Genomic DNA, 13,382 nt, shown 5'->3' with positions numbered 1-13,382 from the left:
TTTTGTACAATAAGTACAAGATGCGTAAGATCAGATTTATAGATTTTGATAACTTAAAGTTCTTTTACGTGCTTGAGGTGTTACTTTCAGTCTCCTCAAACAAGGCATCACTCATCATCTCCAGCTTTATTTCCCATCTAAGAGGATATCCCTAGCCGAAGCTTAGGTACTCATTTATAGTAGAGTGAAGTAATAGGTATTAAGTGCACAACAGTAGGGAATGCTAGGGCATGGCATTTGGGCCTGTTTGACCCTCTAAGTATTTGTGTATTACAGACATCTTGCTGGGATGGGTAATTGGCATGACACTGCACATTAACTATTAGGTTCATCTCAGTCCTTAATTTGCTTGGAGGACGACCAACCACCGGGAGAAACTTGACCCAACAAATGTGACATTGATAAAGAGAAGACCTCAACTTGTCCATGGCCTATTGTCGTCACTGTCAGGGTCTTGACAGTGATTTAGATGTGGAGAGATTGAGTGCAGCCCCCTCTGTCAGGCGGGGCATGGTGTGAGTGATACACACTGCAGGGAATGGGAAAGGACAAGACCACGGGACATCTTCGTAAACATGCTAATTGGAGAATTTACAGGTGATGCAGGAAGACATCACACAGAGTTAATAGCCCTTACAAGCAGATCTATCAAGCCCTTATGGCTAATTGGTGAACTTAAGTGCGGATCATCGCGTGTTGTTTTCGGATCAAGTAATGTACAAATAGGGAAGCGATGGGACATAGTGTTGAGGATATAGCGTAGAAAATGAGCAGCCAAGAAACATTGCTGATGTCAGAAGACTTTTTAGGTAAGTGTCTTCAACCTGATTGTAGCAGTTATGATGTTGTCATTTTTGTTTTGAAGGAATAAGGGTAATTCCACAGTACAAATACTCTGATGTTTGTTTTGGTAGATAATGTTTGAACAGCTTGTTTCGTCATATGAAAACAGTTTGTTTTGATCATGAAGCATAACATGAAAAACACAAGCTTTTGTTGATGTTGAGTTGTTGGTCAGTGCTTAGTTAAGTTCTGGTATTACAGCCTGTTGATATTTCAAAATTGCTGTACATTTTTTTTCGAAATGGGCCTTTGGGATTGCCACTAACACAAAACATTGGTGACATCTTACCCACAAGTCCCTTTTCATTAGCATTAGCCAATCAGCACAGTTTCAGACAAGGTCTAGGACGTTCAGCTGCAATATTGTTGGAGGACTGTCAGTCACTTGTTATTACTGCCGCTGAGATGGGCAGTTGGGGTATACAAGTGGTGGGTGTGTTAACCAAAGAAACCAATGTTTGTAAACCAATCTAAACAGTTATGGTAGATGAAAGGTTTGGGGAAACTCAGATGATAAACTTTCTTGTGGTAATTTAGAAGTCATTATCAGCTGCCCTATTGTACCATACACAAAATGATCTTTTAGGGGCATTTAAACAGACAAGGATAGGTTTTGTGAATATTGCGTGGTAAACTTGCGGTTGCAAATGTATGAACGATAAAACTGAGGAAGTTATTTCTTTGTGGCGTGGCTTTACAGTTTGGTATAAATAGTTTATATCAGTTGGACTGGAGAAGTGACAAACATGAATTTTGCACATTAGCTTTGGCTGCTGTTGATATAAATGTTATCTTTAGATAATCCATAATATAGTGGATAAAGCTTAATAGGCAAACATCACTGTGGGTGGGCAGCAGTATAATAGACTGTTCAAAATGGTAGTCAGTTTGGATGCAAATAGTGGGGATTATATTGTTTTCTCTTATGTCGTTCTTCTACTTCTGTTGATGCTCAACCTGTACTCAATAATGCAAAGTTCGTGCCTTTTGTTGTCTGAATGAAAAGACCATTTTTCAAACTCAAGATTAGACAGGCATTCAATAAAACTTTCATGATATGGGCAATTGATGCTTATTGAATTATTGTTTTTTTCCCTTCATGTTGATGAGATAAGCTTCTGGGCAATGCTAAGGCAGCAAAAAAAGTACTAGTAGTGAGTAGTGTGTGGGAAATATTCTGCATTCGCTTGCAAAACTTGTCTTTTTAAATGTTCACACAAACCGTCATCATGATTCTTCTCGGATCACCCTTTTATCTTAGTTAGTTTGATGCCAATGTCACGAGGTGACATCGTGATCACTCTGTGATCACCCCTGGTGTGGGGAGTGTCACCCGAGTAATTGAGAGCAGATGTACAGGGGTTTGGGAAGGGACACGCGTGAGGGCAGGGGATTCCAGCTAGAGACGCCGACAGGGTAGGACGTGCCCAGATTGTCCTGAATAAAGGTTATCATCTCCGCAACATCATGCCTCTGTCCTGATCCTTGACTTGACTCACTACCATGCCACCGTGACACCAAGGATGGTGCTGAAGGATGTGAGTTTACCCCACTGAGTACAAGGTTATTTGGAGCATCAGTTTTCAGTGACATTTGGTCAAAACATGGAGCCAGGAAGTCTTGCTTGCAGGTGCAGAGTTCTTGGGCTAACACAGCTGTCTTGCTTTCCATCTGTCCACGCTCCCATAATGAAGCTATCCGAGGTCTCAACATCTATTTTGTTGTCAGTCAGTCCTGCTGCCAAGTGTGTACACCAAACTATGATGCTATCCTGTGTCATGTGAGGTAAACTTGTGGATCCAAAAGCTTCAAACCCCTGCATGTAAAAGAGCCCAACACACGTATCAAGTAGAGCAGTGCTTTGCCCAATTGGGGACATTACAGGTTCATATTTTTCCCCCATCACTTGATGACTAATGACCAAAGAACAGTGAAAAGGTACTAAAAGTAAACAGTCATCTTTGATTGAGGTGAAGAATATTGCTTTTTTAAGTAGTGTAGCAGTAGTGTAGTGAGGGCTCACTATGGATCGCATCTGTAGCCAAGCGCACTGGGAAACCCCCACACTTCTCAATAAGTGTATAGCAAAGTGGTAGCAAATCTTTGGTTTGCAGTAATTTTTAACAAGGCGAACTTAATGGGCATGAGGGATGTCATCCATATTAAAGACCATGTTTGCATGGCCCCTCACACAGGAGCAGTGTGAGTAAGTGGTAGCAGATGTGTATACCTTACCAAGCTGTGTCAGGACACCTGAGAGCACCCAGGGGACTGGTACTGTTTTCACTCTACCCAAACTCCTGGCAATTAATGAACTAATAACAGACCTTTGCTGGACTGCCATGCCCCACTGGGCTAAGCACAGGTTGCTGTATATCATGAAGATCATTAGCATTTATAACAAAGGTAGTCAGGATCAAGCACTTTGACAAATGTTGCTCTAAGTGTTTTCCCTCTATTGCTTGATGCTTACATTTTTGTACGCATGCTTGCATCAATATAATTAATAGCAATCAGACTATGATGACTTTTTTCGGGACATTACGGTAATTAAGATTAATCATGGATTACTATAAATATAAAGATATGGTATGCCATATTTGGTAGAGCTTTAAATATTATGTCAATTGTTGTCGGTTGGAAAATTTTGCTCTTACTAGCATTTTCTTGGAGTTGTAGAGACGATATTTAAAAACCTGTCACTGCAATACTTGATTGGCATACAATGCACATGATATGAATGACTAAGTACATGTTTAAGGACAACAAAACCTGGTCAAACAGGAAACACAGGTGACATGTCTGATAACAGAACATATTGATCTGTGACATACTGTTGATAGTCCTTTGCCTAGACTTTAACCTCCAACTGCTATTACTACCAACCTACCAACCAAACTTGTATTGTTTACAGGATTTGTTGGGAAGAATAACTCAAACTGTAAAACATTATCTTGAAGGATATTTGAATAATATAACTGTTGTAAAGGTCTTGAGGTGTTTTATGGTCTGCTTTGTGATATTACATAATTACAGTTGGGACGTTGTTTTCAGCCTGGCGCCCTGCAGAGATAGCCCAGGTCTAGACTCCATAGTTTTCCTCAGGTTGAGTACATACCTGTGTTTGTTGAGAAAACAGGGCAAGATAAACCTGTCACTTTGATTGTCAGGAAGGCCATCCAGTTTTTTTCTTCAGAGATAAAGTCCAGCTCATTAACATGGATGTATCAGTATTTAATGACCACCCGTGGGCTGGTAAACTTCCTGAGGTGTTTTTCTTTCTTTGGGGTTGTATGAGGTTACAGGGAATAGATTGTACCAGACACTCTAAAGAGGACAACTGCAATACCAAATTTTACCCACAAAAAAACACCATTGTGGCAGGAAGGGTAGCACTCAACACCTGTCACTCATTGGTGACAAGAAACATGATCTGTAATAATAGATACAAAAAAATTCCAACAGTTTATCATGATAGTACTGTATATGTTTTACAGTCTTTTAGTTATAAAAAGTTGTCTCTCTCCACGAACCTTTTGTGGGTTAAATATGTGTAGACAGAATGTTGAACAGTTCCTTACCGTTAGATATGTAAAAAAACATCACTAACTGTTGTTTATTTTCAAAATTTACAATAGATAATGGAAAAATCTTGATCCATTTCCAAAGAATTCTGTGGTTTGGAGTAGAGAGAATACAGCCCTTGTCCATGTGGAGCTAGCTACCCATTTTGTTTGTACCATACACCATTGATATATACGAGCCTGGGAGGGTGTCCTTCTGTTGTTTTGACCCCAGCGGTGTTAGTCTAACTGATTTGTTTGCTGTTTTGTTTGTCTTGTATTGCCTTTGTTCACAGGTGATTTGCTTACCTTCATGGGTATCTATACGTCCAGCCACCCGCAAAGAAAGTGTTTATAACAGAGGTCATTGTGTCCCCAGTTATAGTGTGCAGCTTTCCTCTAAAACAAAGTTTATATTCAATTCTGCACGTCCGTAATTTAGGCAATCTAAGAAACTAAGTTAACAGTGGAATAAAGAACGTAATATACTAATGTTATCAGTTTGTATAACTTTTACAGTGAAATACATACAGGTGTTCTTCATCTAGAGTTGCCAATATTTTCAGTCCTTGGGAAATGTGTATTTCTTACTTCTCAGGTGACGAAGATTATGTGATGTCTATTTCAGGCTACTAGACAAAAGGTTGTAACATACATGTAAAGACTACTGTGATTGGATAAATTCAAGTACTAAAAGGTTGGAATGTAAAGGCTATTGTGATTGGATAAGTTCAAGTAAAAGGTTGGAATGTAAAGACTATTGTGATTGGATAACAAGTACTAAAAGGTTGGAATGTAAAGAGTACTGTCATTGGATAAGTTCAAGTACTAAAACTAGTAAAGGTTGGAATGTGAAGACAACTAATTCCCATTGTATTGAACTTTGCACAGATTTGTTCCATTAGATCAAAACCTGACCTTTAAACACCTGGGTGCAGCGATCTGGACATGATTCAATAAAACAGGATTTTACGAGCGAAACTTAAGAAGTTTGAAGCTCAGTGTTGAGGGTTGGATTTCAAAGCACCTGTCTGGAGTTCTGTCTGAGGGTTAACTCCACAGCCAAGAACGAGGTCAAACATTGTGATAAAACATTGTCTGGCATTAACAGGAATTTCCTCGAATCCTGGTTTATTGTCCCCAAATCTTACTGTTGCTAAGGAGCAGAGCTATACTTGCGAATCAACTCATTATACAGTATGTGTGGATTGAACCAACAACTAAGACTTTTTTGTTAGTCTTGTTATAAGTTCCTGATATCTGACTTTCAGCTTAGACGGGATGCAAACTACATGCCTGAAATGATTATTGTTCAAAGATACTTGCATATACATTTCATTTGGTAACTGAAAAGATTTGTAGATTTCTTAAAATAATCCAACTATTTTAAATCATGTTCAGGTTTAGTGAATGCATTGCATGTCTTTGAACTACAAATTGAATTTACATTGTAATTAACTGCCCTGCAGTCCTTCCTATTTATTGTACCCCATGCGTGAAATTCAACCGTGTTCGACCCGTGATCATCACCGACAGGTTTGGGGTAGTTGATTCTAGTCCAGGTACATGTACATTCCCGGGATGTGACGTGTGTTGGGATTACTGTCTCCGGTATGCGGCCACATGCGGACCTGTACAAACACTATCACCTGGTGGCGGCTCGGCAAACAACATTCTACAGTCTCTGCATTCTGTGTCCAACAGTACCAACAGTACCAACTGTTACAGTCGGAATGAGTCATCATAAACTTGCGTCATAGTTAGCCCAGAATGGGGGTTATACCAGGGGTGTGCAAACTGACCTACAGGTCTATCTGCTCTGACATCAGGGCTCTGGCAAGGTGTAAAGTGTTATACTAAACTTATAGCTACATGTATCTAATAAAAGTGTCAGACAGTCAGGGATGGTTTTGGGAAGCAAAGAATTAGAAAATTCATGGCAGCAGCCTAAAAGATTTAATGGGATACATTGAAATCAAGGAGACACAGATACAATGTATGAGGGTCTACACGGAGGGTCCAGATAACGCTTTACATCAAAATCCAAAGAAGCTCCTATGAATTTCACTACGTTAAAGGATGACAATTATGAAAAATTTGCTTGCCTTACTACAAACTGTAAGACACTTAATATGAGAAATCAAGATAACTTGCCTATGGCTTACATAAAAGGGGCAAACCCCTATGTATAATTATGAGGAGTAAGAATTCCTTATCATTATTCATCAGTATATAAATATACATGTATTTATATATGTAGTCTAATCTAGATATTCCAATCAAAAAGCGACTCCTTGACTCCTACACAACTAAATTTAGCGGGACTACTTCTATGTTTAGCAACATTGGTGCTTTTTATACATGTTTATCGGATCTGGATCCCTGACAGACAGGAAGGTTGCTAATCCACCCCATGCTCGTGTTCTAGTACCTCGAGGATTCTGTGGATGTTGTACCATGATAAGCTCTTCCCAGATTTCTAGTGTTGCTACACTCCCCCTGAAAGTATGCATGCCACGGCCTATCCCATTTCACTTACAGTGTATAAGTGCTTCCAATGCTATTGTATATGAAGACTTTTATAGCGCTAAAGCCTTTTACAGTTCTAGTTTATGACCAGCTCTACAGGGGCCATGTCAGGTTCATGTATAACTGTTACAGTTGGCTAAGGCTTGTAAGATTAGACTGTCGCTTCATTGCTCTTGATACCTGAACCAACTGATAAGATTTAGCATTGAATGTGTCATCTGAAAACAATGTTGGAAGATTTTATAGAAAAATGGTGAGAAATTTCACAATTCCATACCTAACATTACAAAAAGAATTATTAATGTCAGGTCATTAAACTTTTTTGATGATTTTATCTTTGCGATTTTTTCCATTTCATGAAACTGTGAATGCCCCTTGCATTTCCTATGCATAACTTTTACTACAGAATTGTTTAAAATTGCATTACTACAGAATTGTTTACTTAAAACACCTTGAAAAAAAGTCCCCTTGTACCAAGAAATTGAGTCTCAGCAAAAATACATGGATGTAAAATATTTTATAAGTGTAGACACTAGGCAAACTGTCCAAGCTTCTTTTCGATTAATCAAATTAACTCATAATAGTACAATGTATTTTCCCATTGATACTTAAAATAGCAAGTGTTAATATGATGTATTTGTCATTACTCCCACAAACGCCATGCCACTGTTTTTAATCCCTTTCCTTGCCACTGGAAATCCTTGACATTCTGCAGGCAAGGCCTTCCGTCTCAAACTCCTTACGTCACGAGACTGACGTCAAACCACGCCTGACTTTCAGCCTTGCAGCTATGTTCTTTGCTGTGCCAGATTTAAACTTTATCTCATGACGAAGGTTTGTGCCCCAACGGACGGGTATTACGCCATGGCAGTACTTGGTCTCACAAACAGGCAAACAAACAATACGTCTTATACCAACACTGTTACTCTAGTCCTTTAAAACTACATGTACCTTTCAGCTTGATTTTAGCTGAAGGGTTTCAGATGGTAGAAAGGAAAAAAGTACCCACTTGCACAGCTTGGTGTAGGGTAAAAGAAAGTGGTGTACAGTGTAGTTCTATTCTTTACAGCCAGGGGGCACTTCTGTATAGTACATGAGAGCCAATCTCCCAAGTGCATTCCACATGGGACCTGGGACAGAACATTAGGATTAGATTAATTGTATTGATTTAATCAGCATACAGCTTGGCGTTAAGTTGTAAGAAACAGATGGGAGATTATTCTTGCACCTCCATGTCGGCTGTACAGGGTCAAGTCATAGCCACCAAACTTGTCCTCAGTTTGAATGACAGCAACAGGTCTTCAAGGCAGCCAGGCTTCTTTCTTGATGGACTGTTCTATTATAATGAAATAGGGAAACTGTAATGAAAGGAAAAATTTTACTAAGCCAAATTTCCATAATTTTGATTAATTTTGTTTTTATACGTGCTGTATAGGCTTGGATCCCAACAGCTGCAGTGTGAGACGTAGGCTCTTATCATTGCTAATGGCATGGTAACAAGAGCCATGCTCCCAGCCTCCCTCCTCCCAATGGCCCTTCCCATCATGCAGTCGGTCCCACAATAGTTAGAACATGGTAGGAATGTGTTGGATAGGGTTACAGGGCTCCCCATTGGCAGCCATGGCCAGTGCTTCTCCATCCTAGCTAGGCTTACTGATCAGCATATTAGATGTCCACAACAGAAGATGCTATTGTAGTCTATGTTACAAGGTTGCTGGTGTAACGCACAGAAGTATGGCAAGGACGACAAGTGCCAAAGCACTCATAGGTAACGTGGGAATCTTGTATTTCTTTTGCTGACCATGCCTTATTTGCAGTTGGCCTACATTTTTTGACTGATATGACTGATAGGCATAGTCTGGGATGTTTTGAAGAAAATGCTACTTTTCGCATTATAACAGAAGTATGATGGACACTTGGTATTAAACTTGAATGTCCTTATCCAATCTTTTTCATGTTTCTTTATTGCCTTGCTGTGTCTGTGTGTTTTTATTCCAGTCAAGACTTGCAGCAATGAGCAGTGATGTATGGGACATTTATTGTTTAAAACATTAATCTTATTTATTCTGTAAACAATGACTTTCTGCAAAGATCAGCATTATTCCAGATATTGCAGTCTCAACATCTGAAATTAGTACTTAAATGTATAGCGAGTTTTCAGGGCATCATTTTGTTTTCTTCAATGATTGTTTTTACAAAATTGAATTTATTTGAAAATTTGCTTATCCTATAAATAAAGTAATACCTGAGGGTTTGTTTAAAATTTTCTCAAAAACTTGACTTTTTCCTTGTTTAATACACAAAATCGTGCTCTTCAGTCTTGTCATATAATGGCCAGTACTTTGTAGTTCTCCCAGTGTGGTGATTAAACACAAGGCTTTGTAAGAGGAGAGACTTGTGTTGTGTGTTGCCTATTTTGGTGATGTTGTCCACTGTGCAAAGCCTGTAGGCCCTGGCTAGCTCCCTTTGATACACCACCATCGTTTCCAACTTCTTCACCAATGCTTGCTATCATTGAAGCTTCCTCTTCAAAATCACAACTGACTTTGGCCCGAAGGGTTTCTATAAATAGATCAAGACGTAAGAGTTGCTAAGTAGATGTTGGCTTGGCTTCAGAAATAGTATGTTAGATCTGAGTTAATGCTGAATGTTTTGCTTTTTAATCTGATCCTGATGTAGCTTCTTTACTTTAAAGTTGCACTTAGGTTTAAATTAAGACAGTCTTTGGCTTCAGTTTTGATAATCATGAAATAATGGTGTGTTAATGTGCATAATTATGTCAATATTATCGTCGTAACACAATATTGAAAATTGATATGTTATATATGATATATGACAAGGAGATTCCATTGCAATATAATTATTGGCTAGTTAGCTAATGTTGGGTTTATCTAGTGCATTATTCCGATGCTTTCTTGTTTTATCGTATATTTTCCAAAACTGACAATTTGCTTGAATTTCAAGAGCATCAGACTGATATTATTGCACTATACTTACTTGACTGTCTATTACTCAATTTATAAAACCCAAGTTTGAATAAAATCTACACTTAGCATTTTCATGGCATCTATCAGTATTTACCTGGTGATACATCTCACATTATCAATGACATGTAACATCTCTTTTTACATAATTTTGACACCTTTTTAAAACCATATTCTAAATCTTTTGTTCATTTCTTGCAGAAAAACTGCTGAATTCCAGTGGCAGAGAATTAAGACGTGCCCTGTTCTCCCTCAAGCAAATATTTCAAGTAAGTCCCTAAGTGATGTTTTTCTCTGCCATTTATTACCCTTCAATCCACAGTCGTCTACGTCCAATTTCTAGAATAGCCTTAATGAAAGTGCCCACATGGAATACTGTTGCTAATGAGCTCTTTACTGTAAGTGTAGCTGTGGCTATTGGAGTTATGTAAACATAGTAACAGCAGGTTCTTATGGGACGTTAGCAAGTCCTTGTCAAATTTACAAAACCTAATTGGTAGAAATGTGCCTCAGACGTTATCAAGACAGCAAAGAAATGATAAATGTAGGTGCTACGCAGCAATTAAACTGTTTGTCTGTATCTTTTAGTGATACTAATGAAATGTTGACATCAGTGGGAAAAGTATTTAGGGTTGCCCCTGCAGCTGTGTATGATTCGTTTGGAGGGTTTCTAGGACGGCAATTAGCTGAAACATGTTATGGGGCCTAATGTTTTGGCCTTGAACAGTCTTCAAAAGCGATGTTTTGAGTTTGGCACAAAAACTATACACTAAGTGTTAATGATTTGAATTGTGCAGTAATATGAACTAACCAAGTAGAAAGAATGCTGAATGAGGAGAAATGTTCACAGAGGTTTTATTTTGACGTCTGTCGCAGCAACACGTTGTTAACATTTCTTCTTTTACGGTAAAATCCTGGATGGTGGTCTAAACTTAAGACAACAGCCAGCACTCAATTTTCTCCCAATTACGGAATAACATCCCCTCAAAAACATTTTCCCTTTTACAGTATGTCAATACCTTATAGTAAATCAAATGTAAAGCAAAATTATAGCTTTTAACATCAATGAATAACCTACAAGAATACATACATTGTGCGTGATTGTTGTGATTTCAGTGTGCCGCAATGTATTATTTCACAACTGTTTAATTTTGAAAGACTGTCCTGATTGTAAACTTTGCCTGTTGTTTTACCATGTGCCATCTTTAGGATGACAAAGACCTTGTTCACGAGTTTGTCAACTCAGAGGGCCTCACGTGTCTTATTAAGGTGGGAGCGGAGGCTGACCAAAACTACCAGAACTACATTCTCAGAGGTATGTAGCACATAACCATGGTCACTTATGATTCTGAAAGACATTTGCTCTTCTGAGACTTTTTTAATGAGACTTTGAATGGTTGCTTTTAGAACTGTTAACAGATGGTAGATCTCAATGTTTTATGTCTTCTGCCATATGTTACTTGTCATGACCTTTGGTACAATATGCCAATGGCAAGTTCAAGTACAAGTAATACAAGAACATCTCTACCTCAAGTTGAAACTTCTTTACAAAATTGCTTTCTTAAATCTTTCTTCATTTTACAGCTGTTGTAGCATTTCTAAGTATTAAGACAGTAATTTTTTAGTGCTGCATGTTTAATTGAATTGCGTCACATATCATCTTTACTAAAACTTTATTCAGTTGGTGTTGCCAGCAATCTAATCTGTTGTAGACAAGAACATCTGGATGAAAAATCTTAGTTAGGAAGTTTTCAGAATCCTTGCTGAACAGATTTTTTTTATTACAAGCAGTCAGATGTTCCTGCTATCACTGTCAGCTTAGGAGGAACAAATTTTGCCTGCTTTTAAACAAGGACATCTTTGAAAGATCTTAACCTCCTGTCCTTCTTGTGAAAGACATAGAGTGAAATAATAGAGGTATATAGATGGGGTGACAGTGATTTTTTGCAAAGTCCTTTTGTCTATGGTGGTTTATATATTTTCTGAACTTGAACTGGAACCTGATCCTTGGTGAATATTGTTGTCAGCACTGTCTTCAGAATCCATCCATCCAGCATGGAAACTTGCTTGTTGGGACGGACAGTGATTTTTATCTATTAAAAAATCTGAGCTTTATGAAATTGATGAAAACCCATTTTTGTATGCCTGCAATGACATTATTTAACAATGTTAAGTTAGTGTTTTGATATCCACATTTTGTGACAATGCGTTCTGTTGTTGCAGCCTTGGGACAGGTGATGCTGTATGTGGATGGCATGAACGGTGTCATCAACCACAACGAGACTATCCAGTGGTTATACTCTCTCATCTCATCAAAGGTAAGGGCATACGTCCAGAAAAATTAACTACAACATGTATGTGCCCTCAAGTTAAAATCGAAAAAGCTATAAAGAATTTACGTGTATACCTGTATGAAAAGAAAACAAACACACCACATTATCATTAGCACAACCTTCAAGGTGACTGTTGTTTCCAAGGAAAACAGTGAATTGACTTTGTGTAAAACTTCTTGGCAACTGTCGTATGTACCAGACCAAATTTATCTATTCCGCCAAGTAAAGTGAGGGAAACAGCTAAGACCCTTACTGTAGAAATTCATCAGTCTTGAGTACAAGAAACAGTTAAGAAGGGTTACTTCTGAAGACATCGACAGCTGGAAGCGCTGGCTTGGACCAGCTAGTCTGGGTTCAATGACCTCTTAGACAACGTGATTGCTATCGGAACCCAGGGGGGTCCTAGAGACAGGGTCGATGCCGACTGGAGATAAACCTCGGACCATGAGGAGAAAAACAGCCAACGTGGTACAAATCAATTCAGATTTACTGCCTAATTACATACATGTTATCATTTGTGTGCTGCATGTAGACAGATATTGATAGGGTTGTTTTTAAAAGTCTAGAAATAAATTTATATCTATCAAATATATAGACATTGATTCATTGCGGTGATTGATTTTTTTACAATGTGACATTTCTTATCAGGGTTGAGACACAAAAGCTGTCATCACTCGTTATCACCAGTGTGTTTACTGTGTGTCTTTACTGGCTATATGTTCTCACACATAAAGTATTGGTGTAAGAAACATTGTAGAGTCCAACATCTGAAAGTTCCAAATTGTTTTTTGAACTTTATCTCTAATTTGCACAGGACGGAAAAGCCTCTATCATTCTATGTGAACAAGTGACAAGACATGAAACGTAACACAAATAGCAACCCTTGTTGAAAATTACGATCCTCATATTGTGCGTTTACAATCTGATACCTGGAAAAAATTAAACTACCTATTTACATCAACAAAAGGGTTCCCAGGGGCTTTTTAATATCTTTAATCCTGTCTTGTAATGGCTAAGTGTTTGGTACAAACAGTTGTTAGAAGAATAAAACTCATGCAACAGATAACCATTGTTTACTTCCTTTGGTTATCAGTTGTTGATGTTTATATAACAGTAGTTTGTACAATGTA

The 13,382-nt window shown here is 38.3% G+C and overlaps 1 protein-coding gene across 42 annotated transcripts in view; it reads left to right on the top strand.

The window, feature by feature from the left end:
- LOC118418691 (FH1/FH2 domain-containing protein 3-like) overlaps window positions 1-13,382 on the top strand; it is an 82,644-nt gene that overhangs the window by 37,796 nt on the left and 31,466 nt on the right. For 41 of the 42 annotated variants that reach the window (XM_035824688.1, XM_035824723.1, XM_035824687.1 and 38 more), the window contains exons 4-6: window positions 10,121-10,188; window positions 11,129-11,234; window positions 12,143-12,237. In XM_035824688.1, coding sequence (XP_035680581.1) covers window positions 10,121-10,188; window positions 11,129-11,234; window positions 12,143-12,237 — 269 coding nt within the window. Of the gene's footprint in view, window positions 1-8,540; window positions 8,704-10,120; window positions 10,189-11,128; window positions 11,235-12,142; window positions 12,238-13,382 lie in introns of those variants that run through there. The other variant, XM_035824705.1, reaches the window with a different exon arrangement.

This window comes from Branchiostoma floridae, chromosome 6 (genome assembly GCF_000003815.2).
Source record: "Branchiostoma floridae strain S238N-H82 chromosome 6, Bfl_VNyyK, whole genome shotgun sequence".
Classification (NCBI taxonomy): Eukaryota; Metazoa; Chordata; class Leptocardii; order Amphioxiformes; family Branchiostomatidae; genus Branchiostoma; species Branchiostoma floridae.
This window is presented reverse-complemented; position numbering and strand designations above follow the sequence as displayed.